The sequence below is a fragment of the Oxyura jamaicensis genome, chromosome 1 (assembly GCF_011077185.1).
Source record: "Oxyura jamaicensis isolate SHBP4307 breed ruddy duck chromosome 1, BPBGC_Ojam_1.0, whole genome shotgun sequence".
Lineage (NCBI taxonomy): Eukaryota > Metazoa > Chordata > Aves > Anseriformes > Anatidae > Oxyura > Oxyura jamaicensis.
Genome location: NC_048893.1, coordinates 70,748,575 through 70,770,742, shown reverse-complemented (window position 1 = coordinate 70,770,742; position 22,168 = coordinate 70,748,575). Strand labels below are relative to the sequence as shown.

Below are 22,168 nucleotides of genomic sequence, written 5' to 3'. Positions count from 1 at the left end.
ATAGGGCTGTCTGCCATGATATGGTAATATATATATATACATATATATATATATCTATTTCCTAATAAAAATAAGTGCTATTTTAACAAGAGGTTAAAGGAAATCCATTCTCTCCTTTGACCTTTCAGACTGTGGTAAGCACAGACTGTAGTGCCAACTTTATGACACAGTAAAGTCAAATATATTGTATGTGATTTATTTTAGTTGCAATTTCAAAAAGGATTTTGATCATGAGAGTTAGAAGGAAAGATTAATCCAAATATATTCTTGTTACCTTTTGTACAGTGCCTTTACGAATGGCCACATAAAGCTTAAGACATGCCACGTTCAAGAACAGTCCCTTAACCACGGAGTTTTCTTCTTTTTTTTCAAGTTTTTTTTTTTTTTTTTTTTTTTTTTTTTTTTTCTCTCATTGCCCTGAGAAGCTACAAGCTAAGCTGATGGCAATGTCAAAGACTTAAAGGTGTTTGCCATTTGTTCAAATCTCAGGCTATCAATTTTATCCATTTGGTATTCCTTCCTTTCCTTCTTTTTTATGCTTTATGTTCTTAGGTGATGAGCTAGATGTGGTGATATCTCCTACCTACATATATTAGGGTTGTTGCAGCAAAAGGACTTAAATTTCAGAGGTGGCCTGTGTACATTTAAATCTCAAACATTTGGATCATTTTCTGGTGATACAGTGTTCAGCAAGTAAGCAGTAAAGGAAGCACTAGGAATTCATCAGAAGAAGCTGTAACAGAGTTGCCATTGCTAACTTCTGTGACAGAAATATTTCAAACATCTGGCTATAGACCAAGGAAATGCAAGATGCAGAAGTGGCTGGTCACTGTGCATGAAAACTAAATGTAAAATGTAAAGTGAAAGAACAATAAGTTGTTTGGAAGACTTAGTCTGGATTTCATATGAATATTTTTAAGGTTGATTCCTTTCGTGCTATTTTTTTTCCCTGCAGTTGCCATTTCTGTCTGCACACATAGAGAAAAGCACAATGAGTATGATCATTACCGTACAGTGTCTTGCTTTTATTTTTAACATGAGCTTCTTTTTGCTGCAGAGGTGAAAACTGCAGAAGCCTTCTGCCTTTGAAGAACTACTTAAGATGAAATGGCTCTGAAGTGCATTTAAGGGCATTTACTTTAGGCACATTATTTTTTTATTTATTTTTATTCCTATTGGAATTGGCTAATGTTATTCATTAAACTAACAATTTCTCCCCTGCCTGTTCTTAAGTGTGACTTGTGACCTTGCAATCTGTGTATTTTGTCATCACAATGTGTTACCATGGAACTGATTTTGATGTCATGAATAAGGGCATTGTGAGTTTCCACGTTCCCAAGCATATTTGAGACACAGGTTTGGAAACAAAAATGACTTCAGTGGTTAAATATTGTTAGATCTTATAGTATATCAAAGGTAAGAACACTTCTGCCCTATATTCCTTTACATAGAAGAATCTAGGGTTAGGAATTTCAAAGCAGGTATATACAAGAACGACACTACAAATAACATTTCACAAGATTAAATATTTTGTGAGAGCATTGAACTCTAACCCCTTTATGTTACTGTGACAAAAATCTTTCATGTTGTTCATGGAGACTTCTCAGACTGTCTAATATGGAGCATATATAAAGAAGAAGTGTGCTGTGCACAACAGCACTTGGATGCTTCTAGAAGTTAACTCCTTCAAGACAGTAGTGGCAGGCTGTGAGGCAGGGAATTTTCTTCCTGAGATTGCTAACAGGCAGACAGAGGGCAATGTTACATTTCTTGTTTTGAAGCTGGGAGCAATATTTGGGCATTTTTCAAAACAGAGCCTTACACAAAGCACAAAGGAAAAATATACTTTGGTTGTGCAGCCCAGCACGTGTATTTCATGCCTTAAAAAGAAAGCAAGTTCCCTTGGTGATCTACCTACCAATATGAGGTTAAAAGAGTTCAATTGAATCTCTTGTCAGGCTGTTCCCCAGGGTGTTTTATTCATTGCAATGAAAAGGTTGATAAGATTCTGTAATAATGAAAAAGGTTGAAAAGCCTCAAGTGAGGGTAAAATCTCAGGTTGCATAGGAAGTGCTAGTATAACTGTGACCTCAGATACATTTCTGTGTATTTGCTCTGATAGGGTATTTTTTGGTTTTGTTTTGTTTTGTTTTTCTGTGGAGACTTACACATCCTTTGCATTTTACACTCTAGCTCAGTACCATTTTGCTCCTGGCAGCAGCCAAATATGTCCTCATTAAGTAAAATTTATGCTAATACCATTCTGATTAGCCAGCAGTCATTGATATTCACTCTCATTAGCTAAATTTGTTCACTGGAAGACATCCCACTGAGGATTTTTTCTGTTTTAAGTGGAATATAAAATGTATGGATTCGCAGAGATGACAGATGATTATAATTATACCCTGTGTTTACTTGAGCAGTTTTTATCCTAAAGGCTCCGAAAGTACTTTGCAGCATTTACATCTGTGAGCAGAGAGAGGACTCTTTTTTTCCCCTTCTGAAAAAGAGATAGAGAAGCTGTTCTGTTTTCAGTATTGTTAGGACAGATTGCACAAAGGAATCTTCCATTCTGAGTTAAGGAGCACTTTTTAATGAAGCAGAATGCGGGTCAATTCATATCACATCTAGCTGGGGAATAAACAGAATTCATGCAATAATGGGACTTTCTACGAGCAATCTTTTGGGAGTGACCTTGCAGCTCTGACTCAGGCAGAACATCTCTGGGAGTGTTGCCTGCAGTAATATTGCAAGATGAGCCTCATTGTGAGCTTTTTGTTAAAATTGCAAAAATTCTGTAAGCCCAGTCTTACAGAACTTGGTTGAGAAGACTGATTATTTCCATTGTGTGAGAATTTTAGTGTGTTTTCTTGTGTTAAAAATATATGATTAATTCAAGCCATGGTTTAGTAGTCTGGTATGCTGCTGTGATGAATGATAATGTATTTTCTGTTAACTCCCTTGAAGGGCTCCACTTGAAGGTCATTCAGGAATGACCAAGTAGACAGCTGTTATTGCCAAGGTGTGATGATCTTGTCGTTTACACCACTAGAACTAAGAATATGTTTCTTTTTATCATAGTCTCCATTCCAAGTGCCAGGTGGAAGACAGTGATCTCAATTCCTTACATTCTTTGTTATAAAAAACAAACAAACAAAAAAACAACAACAACAACAACAACAAAAAACTATTAAAAGTCTATCTGTATAAACTGTGCCCTATATTCTTTTGATAGATCTCTGTTTAGACTTAAAAACTGGTATTGCATAAAGTCTATCTACTTTAAGATATATCTACAAGATTTTCCCTCCCATCTACAAGAAGGGCCGGAGGGTAGACCCAGGGAACTATAGGCCTGTTAGTTTAACATCAGTGCCAGGGAAGCTCATGGAGCAGATTATCTTGGGTGTCATCATGCGGCAGTTGCAGGACAAGCAGGCGATCAGGCCTAGTCAGCATGGGTTTATGAAGGGCAGGTCCTGCTTGACGAACCTGATCTCCTTCTATGACAAGGTGACACGCTTAGTGGATGAGGGAAAGGCTGTGGACGTGGTCTACCTTGACTTCAGTAAGGCATTTGACACCGTTCCCCACAGCATTCTCCTCAGGAAACTGGCTGCTTATGGCTTGGACTGGCGTACACTTCGTTGGGTTAAGAGCTGGCTGGATGGCCGGGCCCAGAGAGTTGTGGTGAATGGAGTTAAATCCAGTTGGAGGCCGGTCACTAGTGGAGTCCCCTAGGGCTCAGTACTGGGGCTAGTCCTCTTTAACATCTTCATCAATGAGGGGATCGAGTGCGCCCTCAGCAAGTTTGCAGACGACACCAAGTTAGGTGCATGTGTCGATCTGCTCGAGGGTAGGAAGGCTCTGCAGGAGGATCTGGATAGGCTGGACCGATGGGCCGAGGTCAACTGCATGAAGTTCAACAAGGCCAAGTGCCGGGTCCTGCACCTGGGGCACAACAACCCCAAATAGAGCTACAGGCTAGGAGATGTGTGGTTAGAAAGCTGCCTGGCAGAGAAGGACCTGGGAGTAGTGGTTGACAGTCCGGCTGAATATGAGCCAGCAGTGTGCTCAGGTGGCCAAGAAGGCCAACAGCATCCTGGCCTGTATAAGAAACAGTGTGGCCAGCAGGGCCAGGGAGGTGATCATCCCCCTGTACTCGGCTCTGGTGAGGCCGCACCTCGAGTACTGTGTTCAGTTTTGGGCCCCTTGCTACAAGAAGGACATGGAGGTGCTTGAGTGAGTCCAGAGAAGGGCTACGAAGCTGGTGAAGGGTCTGGAGAACAAGTCTTAGGAGGAGCGGCTGAGGGAGCTGGGCTTGTTCAGCCTGGGGAAGAGGAGGCTCAGGGGCGACCTTATAGCACTCTACAGGTACCTGAAAGGAGGCTGTAGCGAGGTGGGGGTTGGTCTATTCTCCCACGTGCCTGGTGACAGGACGAGGGGGAATGGGCTTAAGTTGCGCCAGGGGAGGTTTAGGCTGGATATTAGGAAGAACTTCTTTACTGAACGGGTTGTTAGTCACTGGAATAGGCTGCCCAGGGAAGTGGTGGAGTCACCATCCCTGGAGGTCTTTAAAAGACGTTTAGATGTAGAGCTTAGGGATATGGTTTAGTGGGGACTGTTAGTGTTAGGTCAGAGGTTGGACTTGGTGATCTTGGAGGTCTCTTCCAACCTAGACTATTCTGTGATTCTGTGAAAATATTTCTCTGTCTATTCAGTCCTTGGCCTTACCAGAGAAATTATAAGCAAGGATGCCTCTTCATGCTAATTTTTTAGATTTGCACTCTATAATCAATACAACTTCATTTAGGCTGCCAACCAGCAAGCAGATAGCAACGACCATCAACCATCAGCAATGGCAAGATGGGAAACACCTGCAATGACCTTCACTGGTTTTGAAATTCCTTGGTTTGCCTTTGAATCACTGTCCCTGAATAGTTCACATCACTCCTGTGCAACAATTGCAGTGTTTTCACATGTGTTCTCCTGTATCAAATTGTCTGTCTTATATTGATCCAATCTTTTCTTCAGTAATCAAAACTAATTTCACATCCAAAAGATGATTACTGTTACCACAAACAGTAACGTGAAACCACCCAGATGCAGATAAATTGCCATTCTGCCTCCCTGTGCAGAAAAATTGCATCCTAAAAGTACAACAATTGCTTTGTTTCCATGATGATGTGTGTGTGTGTGAGCTATAAATGATGTTTGATGTTTATAAACAATTCAGTGTAACTATTTGTATGCTAATGTCTGGGATGCATTTCCAGTTATTTCACAGCAATAGAAAAGCAAATGCAAAGCTGAACATTCTGGGAGTGCCCGGCTCCCTTCCCCAACACACACATTTACATCCTAATGCATTAAATAACTAAAAAAAAATCTTGAAAGAGAAACTCACAGAATTCATGGATTTTCTTTGCTACCCATCATCAGATGGGTACTACACTGGGGTTTGGTCTCAGAAGGTGCAAAACTTTTTGGTTACAATTTGGCAAACTGTTTCTGTACATGCTCATTTTTAAGCCTATAATCTTATAAAATATCTCAGTTCAATGATTTAAAATTACATTTTCCCCTATTATTGTGTAACAGCTAAATATCTTCTCTGCTTTCTTTTGGCACTGACATTTCATGAACACTGCGAAAAGCAACACAAAGCTGTCAGCATTTGCACAATTAAGGTAACAAATTCACTTCAATTGAAGCTTGTTTGCTCAAAAATAGTTGTCATGGGGAAAAAGGGGGGCTATTACTTCTGTTTAATATGGTTCCAGGAGTAGTTACAATGGAGGAAAATTCTAAAAGTATTCACATTAAGATTCACTGGCAGGTAGAAATGCGTGGACAAGGAAGTAGCCCTAAAAACTAAGGAGCAACAGCAACACATCTCTCTCTGCTAGGGGCTTGGAGGAAATTCCTCCTTCTTCCTCCTTGGCTGGGGAAGCACAGTTCACTTCTACAGTTCCTTGGCCAAGGGCCAGCGTGATTAAAACTCTGCACCCTACCTCAGCATGCTTTAATTGTTGCATACACACTTTGCAAGAAGTGTTTGTACTTGTTTAGTTTTGTCGGTTTGATTGGCTTAGCAGCCATGCTAGAAGAGGGAAGCAAACACAAATGAACAAATTTATGTTAACAAACTTAAGTGTTCATACTGCATTACACCTGTGGGCAGACACGTAGACAGCAGTTGGCATGCCATTTAAACAGAAAGAGTGCCATTTATCCATTGTTAGGAGTAAATGAAATACATTGCATTAAATTTGTTCCTTGGCAGTCGTCCCAGTCAAACTGCCATGCTGGTTAGCTGTGGACATCCCTGTATTTACATTAAAATAGTTTGGAAAATTTCGCCTTTATTCAGCCCTGAGTATGCAAACACAATCTCTTCAGCATGAGCTGCAAGAGAGGCAGCGAGGTGTGCCATGCATTGGGCTGATGCCTGCCTGGCCCTGTGGTCCCAGCCATGGCTCTGTGCTCGCAGCAAGGCAGCTTTCCAAGGACAGAAACCCCATTCAGCTCCAGTGAGTGGATGGGTTCCCCTGGTGCCATTCATCCAAAAAGACACAAACAACTTGTTTGCTTTTTCAGCTGGGGGGTATTTGTTTGTTTACTTTGCCCATGCTTAGTGTGACTCTGAAGTCTGTGCTGAAGATGTCTAACAGCACCCTCCCCTTGCAGCCTGTTTATTTGGCATTGATTTGTCACTTGTCTTGAAAAGATAGACACTTTCTGCCTTCTTTTGGATAAGCACCAAGAAAACAGGTATGACCCAGTGCTGTCTGATTATTAGAGGCTCAATACTGGGGGATTCGTGAGGGAGCTGTTAGCATTACAGGACTGCAGTGGTGCTTGAGAAGAGCTCTGTGCTAGGGCACTGACTGCATCACATTCTTATATCTCTCAAAAGATTTCTTTGATACTGTTACACTGCTTTTTCAGCAGTTCACCTTCAGTTCCCCAAATGAAACCTTGGAGACTTGCATTCTGTCCTCTTCTCCCACTGAGGATGCAGATGTAGACAATACCCAATGGTGAGGAGAAGTCAAGCACTGATAGCCAGACCCAAGACATGTCTAAAAAACTTTCTAGCCATAAATTGGCTATGGTACAGCTATTGGCACATCAATTTTTGTCTCTCACAGACAGCTATGGTGAAGTTAAAAAAGCCATGACAGCAAGTGGACTGCTATAACTGGCATGTGTGCCCTGACTTCCCAGGTTTTATTTAGTCTCTCTGAAGTGTCATCTGCTGTTCCTGACCTTGTGATCAAGCTTTAACAGGGTTTTTTGAAGGCAGGAAAAGGGGAAAGTACCTAACCAATAGACCATACTTCAAAAGTGAGAACTTATGCCTTGGTTGGTCAGCTCATATTTGATCACTTGTGCTTATGTTAAATCACTGAGAGAATATGGCAGCCCAGATTTGTTTAAATATTAGGTTTCTGTTATTTAAGTGGTACTTTCTGAGCTTTCTTGTTTTGCTTTAAATTCCCACTACCTTTTAAAAAAATGCTCTTAATTGATTTTAGCTTTATATATTTATCCAAGATAAAGAAGACTATATGTTCCAATCTTGTTTGTTTTGGATGTCTGAACTCAGAAGAAAGATATCTTGTAGTATATATGTATAAATCTGAGAAAGGCTAGAGGGAAGAAAAATAAGTTCTTTCAGAACTGAAATCTGAAACTACACCACTATCACCTGATCAGATTTTTACCAAAGTAGGAGGGGAAGGAAGATTACGGGATCTATTTGAACAAAACATTCAAAAAGAGAACATTATATTGGGGGTGAAATTATTTTCCCTTCATGCACATACACACAAAAAGAATTCTGAAAAGTGTTTTTTTTTCCAAGTAAGCACAAAAATTTATAGTTCAGGGATTACTTGGTTCTAAGATAGGGTCTGGTTTGAACCAGTCAGCTTATTTCATTCAGATAATTGTGAAATCCTTTTTATATCTTTTTCTTTCCCCTTTTTGATGTTTTAGCTTAAGTATATTAACATAATTAATTAAAATGAAATAAAAACAAAGAAACAGGAAGCACCATCTAAAAAGTTTTCTCACCTGCTAGTCTCTCATTTTTATGAACAGTTTGAGAGATTCATCCCAGCTGCACCTTGTTTTGATCTTGATTAATCTCTCTTTTTCACCAATGAAATTTTTTTTGCTAAGCTCTGTTACAGGTTTTTTGGTTTTTGATTTTTTTCCAACTAAGGTAAGTTTGTTCAGCCCTTCTGGCCTCTGAACTGTTGCAATTACATCCTGAGTACAATCTGTGCCAACATTATTGTTCTGCACAGACTCCACCTTTTCAGTAGTTTCAATTTTTTAAGTTTTGTGTGACAGCTCTAATGATTTTTTTAAATTATTATTTCTGGTGCTTCTGTTGGGTGTGTGGGTTGCAGTATTGTTTTGAGACTAATCCTTAAAATCCCACATTTAGAGGTTTTTCTTTGAGAGCTGATTTATGGAATGGTAATACGATATAGGAATTACAATGAACACAAAGCTTTTAAGCAAAACTTGATTCAAAATTTTCAAAATTGAAAAAGGATATTTAGGGTGAGGTGTTCAGAAGGGCTTAGAAAACCCTCTCATGTAGGGTCCTGGCATTCCCTAGTCTTGCTCTGCTGGCAACTGAATGGGAGCTGAATTTGGTGATAACTGTCACCTTTGTCAAGTTTCAGGTCAAGATATTGAGCAGGGCATGATTTGATTTATTGCTCCTTAAAGTTCTGTGGCTTACCTTGCAGTTGTCTGTGGCTGAAGGATAAGCTCAGTTCCCTCTTCATTCAATTGGAGATGATGGGAGCAGGCAAACACTTCACTGCTCTCAAGTGCCAGCAGAAAGGCTTTCAGGACTGTGGCCAACGCCCCTTTACAAGTACTTTTTGGATCTGTCTCAGCTTGAGTAGAGACATTTGAACAGGCATCAGACTGTGAGGGAGTGTAACTAAATAAAAAGATGAAGTGGAGAAAGAAGCTCAAGTGAACCTATCTAGGGAGAAGAAGCATCTCTTGAATGCAAAAGGTTTTAAACAGAAGACAGAGGGTACTGTTTTTAAAGGAAAACAAGCAGAGGTTCTTGAAAAGTATCCATTTGGCTGGTTTGTAAAAAATAATAATAATAATAATAATTAAAAATATATATATATTTCTGTTTGTTCTCTTTGCTGGTCGGTAATTAGGGGTGGGGAGAAAAAGAAAAGATGAATACCTGAAGACAAAAATTGCCAGTGCTCGTACTTCACTAAGAGCAATTACATGTGTGTTTTAAGTTCCTCATACAGAGTCAAAGATTATAAAAAGGGTTCAGACACTAGTAAGGGCTCCTGGCATTAAATCTTAATTTATACTTCAGGAAACCATCACCAAAGGGGAATATGACCTCCTATTATCTGCTTGTAAAAATGCATTGAATGAAGATGAGTACTGCCCCTCATATTAAAAAGTGATATATCCTGAAAAAATGTGTATTGACTAAAAATTAACGTTTTTCATACATACCCGATTATTTTATTTATTATTTTAATATTGTTTGCAAATGCAGTCACATCATACAGTAGCACTACCAGGGAGTGTTTATGGCTCATTACTTCCTCCTTCTTTGTGACTGATACCTCTAAAATGGTGATATCTCTAGTGAGGCTAATGGGGGCATTCCATGCACTCAGGAATTACCATTTTATAAACCTGAAGAAAGAGAAGCTGACTAAGAGTAAAGGAGCAATGAAATTTAGTGTTCTAACATAGTGCCTTCTGCTACTGCTTTTCCTTTCATAAAATGAATTTGATAATTTTATTGTACAGCACAGAATGTGTTTCATGGAAACTTTTCAGCACAGAATGTATGGTCTGTATGGTTTGGAGATGAAGAGTACTAGGTGTATAATTAGTCAAAATTAGTGTGGGTTGAGAAATTACAGGATAGTCAACTTCTGTAAAGAGACCTTTAACCAGAATAAAAGAATCTTGCTCAGAGGCTTATAGTAAGAATAAGAAATATTATTAATGCTTAGGAGTGGCTCTGTTTGACTAAGAAAATGCCATTGGAACCAAGTATTTATGACTAAACACACTTGAATAGAAAACATGCAGAGAAAACTCTTGGTAGTTCATTTGTCAAAAGCTGGCTGAACTGTAGCCCTGCAGTAATTATGTACTGGATATCACTGGCAGAGAAACTGCTGACCACAAGCTGACTTCCTCATTCTTTCTCCTTCCTTCAGGAGTGGTTTGCATTAGGTAGTCAGCTGACACTTCCAAAGCACATATTTTCTTACCATGTTGCTGTGAGCCAACTCCAGGTATTTCTCATTTAGGTTCCCACTAATTCCCACCCACCCACCCCCTGCCCCGTTATTTTCCTGTTCATGAAATAAAAAATTTATTAACACATTGACTTAAATGCTTCTTAAGTCTTCCTGCATGCACATACACATCAACACAGAGTGGAAAGCAACCTATGCAGTGAAATGAAGACAACTGAACATAAACCAACAATGTTCCAGTTCCTTGTCCTGAACAACAGATCACCTAATATTAACAAACAAGAGACTTTTTCCCACGCCATTATATATTTACTTTAGCCTACTGTTCAAGCTTTGCATGTTGGCTTCCTAAGACTATTTGATCCCAGATGCGGCTCTGCGCCAGAGTTGCTGGAACAAAATGCGGTGGGTGGACAAACCTGTCCTGCTGCATTGCTTCCAGCCTTTTAAAAAGAGAAAGCATTTATCTCATTACTGTAAATATACTAAAAGAGTATACTGGTGATGATTTTATGACTGAAAGTGCCTGCATCTGCTCAAAAGGCTAACATGCGTGCAAAGTGAGTGCAGATCATGACACATTTGCTGACAGCAGCCAGGGGCAAATATTAAGTAGCTTATCTTTTAAAGAGAGAGATAAGGAAGAAGAGTTGTGATGTGCTTGCCAATAAATATATACATATATGTACATCACAGCTGATGCTCATACATTACACTAACCATGGCAAGTAGGGCTGGCAGTTAGAGCCCCAGTCCAAAAACCAGGACTTCTGAGTAGTAGTCCTAACTATAGATTTTAGCTGGAGGCTTTGGCAAGTGGTTTAGAGCTAAATTATGTTGCATCCTCTTCCTGAATGGATGAAGGAGGGAGAGATTTCACACATCTGCACTTTCTCCAGTTGCAGAATGTTGGATTTCTTTTTTGTTGTTTTTCTTTGAAAACAGAAATAGAAATAAATAGAAAGACCTATAAAAGAAGCATTATCAGGTGCTGATGATATAGCATATCTGCTAGGAAATGTGCAAAATGTGTAGCTCTGTAGTTCAGTGTGAGGGCACAGAATCTACTCCCCTTAGAAAGGGACAAAATTAACAATGATCTTATATAAATTGCACAGAATATCTGCTGTGTATATTTTTCAAGCAAACACATATATTTATGTATTTTTATGTATTTACATTGTTTGTATGGGTGTGTACAGAAATACGTGCACAATGTGTGTGCATATTAGGCTTTATATTTGGAGTACACACTGCAATTTGAGAAGTGCCTTTTTTCCTCTCTCTGGGCAGGAAAATCCTTTTTAAGTACTGGTATGTATATTTTTCTTTGTCTTAAAAATATATAATACTTACCTCAGAAAGGTGTTGAGATGAGGATGTCATGCAATGGCTAGCATTATTGAAAATTAAATTAAATTTCACTGCCTTTTTAAAAAAACAAAACAAAACAAAAAAATGTAGGCTGAACTCAGCTTTAATGGCAAGGTGCAACTCATGCAAGCAATCAGGATGCAGCTGCTGTGAGAGCCTTTTGGCATAGCCTGATGAGCCCAGAAATAAAAGTGCAGATGTGATCTCATGGAATAACTAGGGGAGCATTGCAGTGCACACTTTTTGGGATCCTTCACAAGTATCAAAATGTTATTAAATGTTCAACCCTTGGATTAATTTCAACACACAGCACAAATTTTAAGAGGAAGTCAAAACAATCAATAAAACGTATTGCAAAGAATTGCCTCATCAAATCATTGGATAATAGTCCAGCTTTTACAATTTTGTTTGAGACCGTTTCTGTGGTGGCATAGCTCATGGGATTTCATTCCCCCAGCACAATGTTTGGTGCTTTATTTGATTGGATAAATCACCCTGACACATCTCCTTGATTTTTTTCCAGCTGAGGAGGAGGAGAAGGTCAGAGACCATGGCTGAACCAACACATCCCCTGACCGTCCTGAAGGGAGCCCTGAGGGCAGTCAGCCCTCTTGGCCACCGTTTTAAGTTGAGTGGTGTGAGTAGTCTTCAAAATGCTTTTAGTTTTCCCTTTGCTCAGAGAAGTAGGGAATGTTCATTTTCACTCTCAGCTGCACGAATTAAATAATAAGATCAAAATCTTGTAATCTCCTTGGGAATTCCTTTTAGCTGCATGGATCTAAAATGCTGTTTTTCCCTAAATTGTGGGCCAAATAAAGATAGAGGCTAGTCATACAGCTGGCTTTCAATGCAAACATTTCCAGTGGCTGGTTCAGCAACATTTATTTGGAATAATCTATGAAACAAATATCTTAATACTTTTTAATACCTAGGCACAATTTTAAAAATCATAAATCTGGTTTCTTATTGATCTTGTCTGTTTGCAATGAGAACCTGAAAGGAGGACTCAAAACCAAAGTAAACTTTATTATTCTCATTTTCCTGGCCTTCAATAGTACCAAGTTATGAGAAGAACCATACTATAAAATAGAATTGCACTTGGATCTCCAAACAGTTCATATTTAGTGTACTGTTATCAGTTAAAACAATACAAATAAATGCTTGAAATTTAAAGCAGTATTATTACATCTACCTTAGTGCTCTGTGGAACACATTACAGCCAACAAGCATATATTATGTAAAAACTGCCATCTTTATTCTCCACCAAGCAAATCTTTCGGCATACATATATCTGTACCAGAGGAATTGGCAGGGAAAGAAAAACAGATCTTAATTTAAAAAAAGAGAGATGCAAATTTTAAATTTGCAATTGTATGTCCTTTGTCAGGTAATGATTCCCTACAATTTCCTGATAACAGCTAAAACACAAAGGGAAATAATTGCCAATCTTGGTTTTTCTCCAAAAAAACTTTCTGAATTTGTAGAGATGCAGACATGGACTTTAGGTTTGAGGGGAAAAGTATTGTATGTGAAGGTCAGCCTACAATGTAGTTTGTTTTGCATGCAAGAGGTTTCTCACAGTCTCAGTACCACAAACTGAAATTACTTGCAACCTTTTCTGCCTTTCCACTTCAATGTTTTCCCTTGGATGTAGACTTGTTTGTGTGTATTTGTGTCTCATTGTGGCTGTCACTCTGGGAGAACACTTTACTATTTACTGTACTGCCCTTGCTATGGGAACTGTCACTGCAACAAAAGGTCCCAACAGTTGGAAAGGAAATGTGCAGTTGTTCCATCTAGTTATGACAATTGCTATTAATGCAAATTATCCCCAACTTTATAGAAAGTATTTTCTGTTGAGCGTCGAGAGTGACTTCAGTAGTGAAAGGCATATTTACATATCAAGTTATTCATATGGGAAGGCTGGTAAAAGGGAAGGTCTCAATTTGTTACATTTAATATCATTTTTTATTTTAAATCTTAAACAAAGAAATCCATTGAAATAATTGCTGGAAACTTTAAGTGACCTGTTCACACTATGCTTTAGATTTGTTAAAATATTTACAAACGTTTTAATGAGCTTCTTCTTCTTTCCAGATGTCATTGTTGAAATGAATGCAATATTACCATTTGCTATAAAAACTTACTGCAGCTCTATTAACAAGTTTCTCATGATATAATTAGAAAGAAGGTGTCATGTTGTCTTTGGCATCTGTGGGTAAAATGCTGTGCATACTTATACTCCTGTCATTTTAATGAAGTTACTTTTGACTTAGTTCATGTGGAATTTGGCTATACCCTTATCTATAGCTGGATATCTGTCCTAAGGGACAAATATAACAGACGTGCATTTGCTTTAGATTTCCTATAGGAAGACACTATTTCCAGTACCAAGGAGGTTGCTGCTATTCTGAGTAAAGTAAATGCTATAAAATCTTTTAGGTCCCGATTTAGCTAGGTTTTCAGATGTGTTCATAACTTGCTTGAATAAGATGGAGTGCATGCAAGTGCATGCAAGTGCTGGTCCAGTCAGGTCCTTCAGACCTCTCCTATATGCCTGTGTTTCCTTCTGTTCACTAATTGGTAACATGAGGTTCATGGAAGGGCAGCATTTTGGAGTCTACATTTATCCCTGTCTCATTTGAGCCAATAGACATCTCTGGTAATACCAAGGCTGGTGCTACTGCAAAGTTCACGCTACCATTAATGTAGATAGATGACTCTGGACTTCAATAACAAACACAGAACTACTCATTACCATTTCTCACAAACATAAAACCTGTTTAGAACTTGGAATCTGCATGTCATTTCTCATCCAGAGGAGCCTTTTTTTTCTTTTTTCTAAATAAATAATGAAGTTTTAATGGAAACACTTTTCATCTTTTCTGCTTGCCATAAAACATTCACATAGTAAACAAACTGATCTTTGTTCTTATATTCTTTAATAACATAAAGTATTTTCAATTTTGTCATGGCTACTGTATGGTTAAACCATGTCATGATACTGTTCATGTTCAAACACCTATTGTCACAGTTCTTTGACATCAAACTACATTTTTTTAAAAGAAAAGTTGTGTGTAACCTACTTCTGTTCATAAACACCTTTGTGAAAAGGTTGTCTTATTTTTTTGTCTTTTTTTTTTTTTTTTTTTTTTCCGATGTTTCAGTGTATTAGTGGTGATGGTGTTTTCTGACCAAAACCGCTTTTTCTTGAGACATAGTTCAAAGTCCATGCACTGTGGTCATCCCCTGTTTTGTGCCATACAGTACTTTTCTGAATGCTGCACCCCCACATGAGCAAGGCTTTTATAGGATGCTCTGAAACATTATATTATAGACAGCTAATCCAATTGTAGGACTGTTACAATAGCTGACAGAGCTATTTGAAATAGGGGTGTGTAAAAAAAAGAGTCATTTTGGTCCACTTTTCAGAGTGGATGGTGTTATGATATATAACCTTTTTTCATTTCTTAACGCAGTGTAGTTCACAATAATTTAAAATACTCTATAGACATTTAAACGATATACAATAATATAACTTAATTGGATTCCTCAGTTGTACTTAACAAATACTATTCTAATATATTTACAGTATCTAGTACCGTAAGACTGTGCATTACTGTGCTTGGGAGCTTTATTTGCTTCCTGTCAAGAGTGTAGTGAAAGTACAGTATACCACTATTGTTCAACAACAATACCCATAAATCTAATGAACTTTAAATTATATCAATTGACTCTAGCATTTTGGGGGCCCCTGCTTACTTCTGTGGGGTTGCACTCATTTATGCCAAGGCTGAGTTCGAACCTCTAGTTGGCACTTAGAAACCAGCAGCAACAACAAAAAAGCATGAGTGATTTGAGTTTGGGTTGATCCTTGGAACACTCATCGAAAGGATATGATTTTCAGAGTGTAAGAAAGGGTTGTGGTCAGAAAGGCAGGACCTCATGAGCATTCAAACCAAGATGCCCAGGCGGCTGGCTACCTTAGATAACACGGGCCCACAAATTTGGGAGGTAGTCCTGGATCATCCACATACTCAGCATGGGAGCTGGCATCATGGCAGCTCCACTGGCCCCTTGCACCAAGAGCACAATGTGGTGTAGTACGTGCTCCCATATTGGGTGAGGAGGCCTCATGGCTGTGCAGCCCCTCACAAAAGGTAACAGGATGAAATGAAAACTAGAAATGCAGATACACATACATTAGGAAATTTTTAATCCAACTTTTCTGAAATTCAGCTAAGGATCCCTTATGCAAGCAAATTAATGTGATTAAATGTGCTGTATTGTACCTGGGAGTATCTGGCACTTGGGGTTTAAACCACTAGGTTCTACAGTAGTAAAAGATCTGAGGATTTTTTTAAAAAAATCTCTCACAGGGAAAAGGTATGTAAATTAGAATTGAATGGTGGTGTAAAAAGTCCACTTTTTTCTTAACTTTCATGCATTTACTGGGCTTATGTTATTGCCAACCTTAAAATAACGATGACACAGACTAACCCAAATTTTAGCTTTCTTATGCTCATGAAGCCACCGTGGCTCACAGGTTGCAGCAACCTAGTGTTCAGCTACCATATTTTTATTAACTTCGCAGCTCATGCTGAGCATACTTTTTTCAAAAACTAAAGATAATATTATGTTTTAACCTTTAAAAGCAGTGACATGCTTGGAAGATCCTGCCAGTGCATTTGACTGCAAAGCAAATCTTTAATTTTTGTCAGAGCATGACTTGATATCCTGAAACTCCCTACAAGGAGCTGAGGGTAGGTGATCCCCACCTGAAGCCTGAATCTAGAAGAGTCATTCTTATTAAGGAGGAAAGTGGGGAAAGTCTTCATCAAGCATCTGTAACCACAGCTTCACATGATCTTTTTGTTCAGTTCTGGTCATTGCTTAAGGCCTACAGTAATCGAACTCTCTACTAGTGGAGTGACAACAGATCAGTAGCATTGAAGAACTTAGGGAGAACCAAATACAAAAATCATAAAGTCAGAGTTCCAATCAGTTTACATTTAGTACAGAATTAAGACATAGCTACCCGTTAGTGCTTAGAATTTTTGATACTATTAAAAACATAAATAATTATTTTTAATGTTCATTCAAAGAGTTCCAGTGTCACTGGCAACTGATGTAATTTTGTGAACTTTATTTTTTCAAGCTGATAGTGGAGTACTTCCGCCACAGATTTTGTCTCCCTACCAGCTGTAGTTTTCTCTCTACCTGCTTTCTTAGCAATTTTTTTTGCAGCAAGACTGCTTTGTTCTAGTCAGTGAAGATTTCATTTCCTAAAAAAAAAAAAAGTCTTTATTTGCACAGGGCTTTGTGCTTTTGTTGTCGTAAAATATGAGAATGTGTCTTTTTCTTTAAAATTTCATGGGAGCTGTAATGCAATCAGCTTCTCTGATATGTATAACTTAAAACACTTACTAGGAGAACTCTACAACACCCAGATTGTAGTTTAAAAAAAAAAAAAAAAAGAGAGACAGAGAGAGAAAAGGTTGTCATGTAGTTGTCAACATCACCTTAATCCTGTTGCCCTTGTTTCCAAAGCAGTCAAAACATCCTGCCAGCCAAAATGCACCATCCGTAGAGGTGTAAGTAGTGGGGAGAGATTGGTTGTTGTGTTGATTTATTTTTTTCCCAAAGAAGATTAGATGTGCAAAATGATGCTGTCGTCATTCGTTGTACTCCACTGTCTTCACTTGTGGCAATTTGCTCTCTTCATTTGCGCACGATGCCATTATTTGCAGGTGAACACCTCTGTCCGCTCGCTACATGTGTTGCACTTCACAAAGCAGCACCAGTGGAATTTGCAATTACACTGCCACACCTTGGTGTACTGGTGTGTGTTGTAACCTCTTCCGCAGCACATCATGTCACATCCATCTGCGTTGGGAGAGGTTCGGTTACAGAGTCGTCCCTGGGTACCAACGCTCCCCGTGGAAGCATCTTCCTCACAGTAGTTGGGTGACTTTTCGATATATACTAAATCTGTTTCCATTGGTTTCTGGTAACTCTTGATCTGCTTAATCTTCAGGAAAGTTGGCTGTCTTAGTCTGCTGGCTCGTACCACCTCCACTTGCACTGCAGCATTGTATTTCTCTTTCAAAATATATCCAATCTCTCTGAATTTAGGAAGTGTGGTCCAGCAAGTCTTGGTTGTGCAGGAACCTGAAACTCCATGACACTTGCACTCCAATTTCATTCTCTCTTCAAGCACCTATGTGTATAGACATTTACATATTATTACTGAGGAAAATGACATTGAAAGCTTACCTAAATCTGTCTAGTTTATATTAATATTCATTAATGCTGGCTGAAATTTTTCAAATGTATGCCTATGAATCTTCTTGCCTCCCAACGGAATGCTTGTAATGCACTTTGTTTTACATGATGAAAAACACAGTGGTTTGTCATTTCATTACAAAATATTTTCATTCTATTTCCAAATATTGGAAAATATTTAGTGAAATTTCAGAAGATGTCTTTAGAGACAAAATAAGACTACAATGACTTAAAAAATAAAATCATATCATCTTCATTTTGAAAGCAGAAAAAAGTTTTTTTTGTTTGTTTTTTTTTTTTAAAGTGTTTTAAGATTCAGAATATTTAACCTTAATTGCTTTAAACAATGTTTAAAAAATATTTAAAAGTTTCAAACAGCTTTAAAATTCACAGAATTATACTTTGTGGGTGCATGTTCACTACATAATCAAAATTTTGCCTACACTGGCAGTGGTAATAGCAGCATTTCTATTAACTATTTAACCCACAGAGCACATCATCACCCTTAAAAGCAGGAATTCTTGCACCTAGCCCCGTGTCACGCAAATGTTCATCCATAAGTATATTTATCACCCTGGGGCAATCATTGTGCAACATTAGAGAAAATAAAAACCACCAAAGGGCTCTGCTGAGCTGTGAGCTAAAGAGAAACAGGATTATTTATTATTGCTATGGCTGTGTAATACCTAAGGATGCCTCCCTCCCATCATGGATGTGCATTCAGGGATTGGTGATGGTCTTGCCACCAGCCTCTGGAGGAGGCTAATCCACCATCAGGTGGACCCTAATAGGAATCCCAATGCTAGCGGACATTCATGCTCATGCTCCACTCCTCATCTTTAGCCTCATCTGTGGTTCAGCTGCACCACAGCTGGCTCATCCCTCCTTCCCTGCACAGCCCCAAGCAAGGCAGGGAGATGCCCTCCTGCCTCTTGTGTACGTGGGGAGGGGAGACTGGCCTCAGGGAAGCGCCTCTCTGTTTTTCTGCCCTTGCGCTACCACTTAAGCCTGGCCACAACTGCACCCACAGTCATCATTAGCTTATGAAAATCAAGGCCTAAGAACAAAGCAAACCGATCTTTCTCTTTCACGATGGGATGCTAACAAAGAAATATGAGCTACCAGGCTTGTCTTGAAGCATTACTGATGCTGCAGACCATCTCCAATAGTGGTTTCATTGCATATCCCAGAACATGACTGAAGTGGGCAAAGGATAAAAGGGACGAAATCTGAGTACAATGGCATAATGAAATAGAAGGGAAGTAAAAAATGCTTACTGCTTAAGAAACTGGCCTTAAAATAAAAGCTGTACAGATCTGGTTATCCGTGCAAATAGAGGGCACCCTCCTGAGTTGTCAGTTAAATTGTATGTTTTGTTTTGTTTTGTTTTGTTTTCCCAAATTTTTGGGGTTTCAATATTAAAGAGAATATTTGGCTTTGATTCTGAGTTGCCAACATACAGTAGCAAGTACAAGACAGCTGAGCATCCCAGTCAAAAATACCTTAGACTTTATGGAACCACAATCTTTTCCCAGGTCAATGTCCAGTTTGCCTTTCAGTGATCAGTGGCAGAAAAGATGAATTGCAGCAAGGGTTACTGGGTTAGAGAAGAAGCTCCTGCAGTTGCAATACTCTAAAAGTAAAATCAGCAAGGGTAGGATGAGCTGCTTTCTATGGACACTGGAACAGCCACTGCTCTCTAATGAACTGTATCACCCACCTGTCTTCCCCATAGTAAAAAATAATATTTTTTTTTTAAAAGTAAAAAAGAGTGCCACCTTCTGCAATGGCAGCAACGTTACAGTAGCTGCAAGTAGAGGGATGCCTTATGAAATACTCTAGGGTCTGTCAGGATTCCTCTGACTCTACTTTGTGAGTAGAATACTCTTCTACTCATCTGTAGAATAATGCGATTTTTTTTTAAAGACCTTCCTTCCTCACCCCCCTAAAAAAAAAAAATTACAATCCTGTTCCACAAATTTGTGTTGAAATAATCTATTGGTATTTAGATGTGCACGATGTATATATATATATATATATGTGTATATATATATTTAATTGCTTGTTTTACTGACATTGTTAAAATACATTACTTTAAACCAGCCTGTTTCTACCGCTCTCTCGTTTGACTGGTGGTCACCATACAGTTGCAGATACAAACACTGCAGCAAAATTAATAACAGAAGGTGGATGGAGGTAACCGTCTCTACAGCAACTTCACAGAGCACTACAGGATGTAAGGACTTCAGGAAAGCATTAGCAATGGGACTGATCCACCATGCCAGATTTGTATTCCTCTTCTCCCTAAGTAACAGTTCTTGGTGAAGGGCAGAGGTTTCTGGTTTAATATACATTTTACCAGGTTCTGTGAGTGTGTGTGATGTCTGATTTTTAGTTTGGAAAGGCCAAGTCAGTAACTGGCCCAGAGAGTGGGAGGAGGTGAAGCTTGTGAGGCTTCTGGTTGTCTGTGGACTTAACGCTCTGGACACTCTTTTGAGGAGCCTTGGTCTCGTCTCTCTTCTTGACATGCTTACCTCCTACAACAGAGAGTGTCATTGTTCTTGAAAAATAAGATATTACCCACTCAGGTGTCCTTGGTGATATCTTCATTTATGTATATTTATATTTATATGTGCATGTATATATATCTTTACCTGTGTATATTTGGTTGAGACACTGTTTTGTATATACAGTACTGCCTGACATACTTTGTAGTACCATCTGCAGCAACTTTATCCTAAGTTTTGCTTTTTTTTTTTTTTTTTTTTTTTTTGTCTTTCTGAAGGTACAGTTCTATGAGTCATTTTGGTGTACAGAAATCAGATTCCAGCATTGTATTTTTTCAGATATTCCTGACATTTACAATTGTGAAAGAACTTGAAAATGCAAGACACGCAAAAAAAGCAGACGTTTCAAAATGTATTAATTCATGATCCTGAAGCCAATCTTGCAGGTTTTTATTTTTTATTTTTTTGGAGGCTTCTCTCATGAATGTGGAATGCTTGGGGTTACAACACTGAGCACAGGCCCAATCATCAGGTAGTTAAATTCCTGAATGCTATAATTTGTGTGCCCACAGTCAGCTCTGGGTATAAAATTTTGCCCAAAAACTTGGAGGTCAGGGAATACAAGGCCCAAACTAAGCAGATTCAAAGTAAGATTTATTTTTATTTTTTTTTTTTCCCTTTTCTACACAGATGCTGCTGAGCATTCCTCTTTGTTAGCAAGCCAGCACAGTCAGGCTTTTCCAGAGGTGTGGTTGTGAAGCCCCATGAGATGCAGCGTGGAGATCCCGGAGCAGGCCCTGCTACTGCTTTGCAGTTTGCCATTTACATGGACAGCTGCACCTTTCCACTTGGTATCTCAAGCAGCTTCCCACTTGCAAGGTGCTACTGGGGCTGGCAAAAGTGGTAGTGTTTGGCCCTCCCCATTGCGTACTGTGAACAAAGAGTGACTAGCATTTTCTTCCTAAATGTCCCTCCAACTTATTTTTCTTCAGCAAAATTCCCATAACAGCTTTGACCCTGAGCCCTAAAGGTACTTATTTACTCAAATCTGATACATTATGCCAAGGTAGGTGCCTGATTATAGACTGAAAATCATTAGCTTGTATGACCCAGTTGTTCAGCAGTTTCATTTGTCATATGTCAGCACCTCATATCTAATCTCAAACAGTTTACAGCAAGATCTACTTCCCAAAGCAAATTCCCATCGTTGACCGTGCTGCCTCAGACTAATAGTAGGAACATTCTTTAAGTCCATTTTCCACATGCAGGCCCGCTCCCACCTCAGTAGGATCTTGCCAAGTAAAATTTTCTAACTATTGCTACTTTGTTAAATGAATTGTGAAATATAACATTAAAGCTTTTTTACTCCACATATTTTTATACCTATATAAATCATATACTGAAAATACAATTTGAGGGCTGTATGCTGCCAGTAAAGTAGAAAAACATAGCAAAGACTGAAATAAAACAAAATAATATGTATGAAAAGAAACTCATTTTTTCAACTTCTGTATCTAGACCCAACTACATAATATCAGATACTGTTTCTATACATATTAAAAATCCTATCTGGATAAAATATGTAAAAACAATAGTAACGTTTGGTGTGTGTTTGTTTTGGCTTGCCTTTTCTGGTTTGTGTTTTCCTTAGTGGAAATGCACATTTTTGGACCAGATGTTGAATGTAACAAAATCCATATTAGTTTTTGACTG

The 22,168-nt window shown here is 38.6% G+C and overlaps 1 protein-coding gene and 1 long non-coding RNA gene across 4 annotated transcripts in view; one reads left to right on the top strand and one right to left on the bottom strand.

Moving 5' to 3' along the window:
* The first annotated feature begins 5,427 nt into the window (after positions 1-5,427).
* LOC118155907 lies at positions 5,428-20,842 on the top strand. Its single transcript, XR_004746060.1, has 3 exons — positions 5,428-7,043; positions 12,187-12,300; positions 20,734-20,842. It is a non-coding gene; the product is annotated as an uncharacterized LOC118155907 (long non-coding RNA).
* Positions 14,675-22,168, bottom strand: part of WNT7B (Wnt family member 7B) — a 97,095-nt gene continuing 89,601 nt past the window's right edge. For all 3 annotated transcript variants that reach the window (XM_035309539.1, XM_035309530.1, XM_035309521.1), the window contains exon 4: positions 14,675-17,883. In XM_035309539.1, coding sequence (XP_035165430.1) covers positions 17,404-17,883 — 480 coding nt within the window. In that variant the 3' untranslated portion in view covers positions 14,675-17,403. The remainder of the gene's footprint in view (positions 17,884-22,168) is intronic.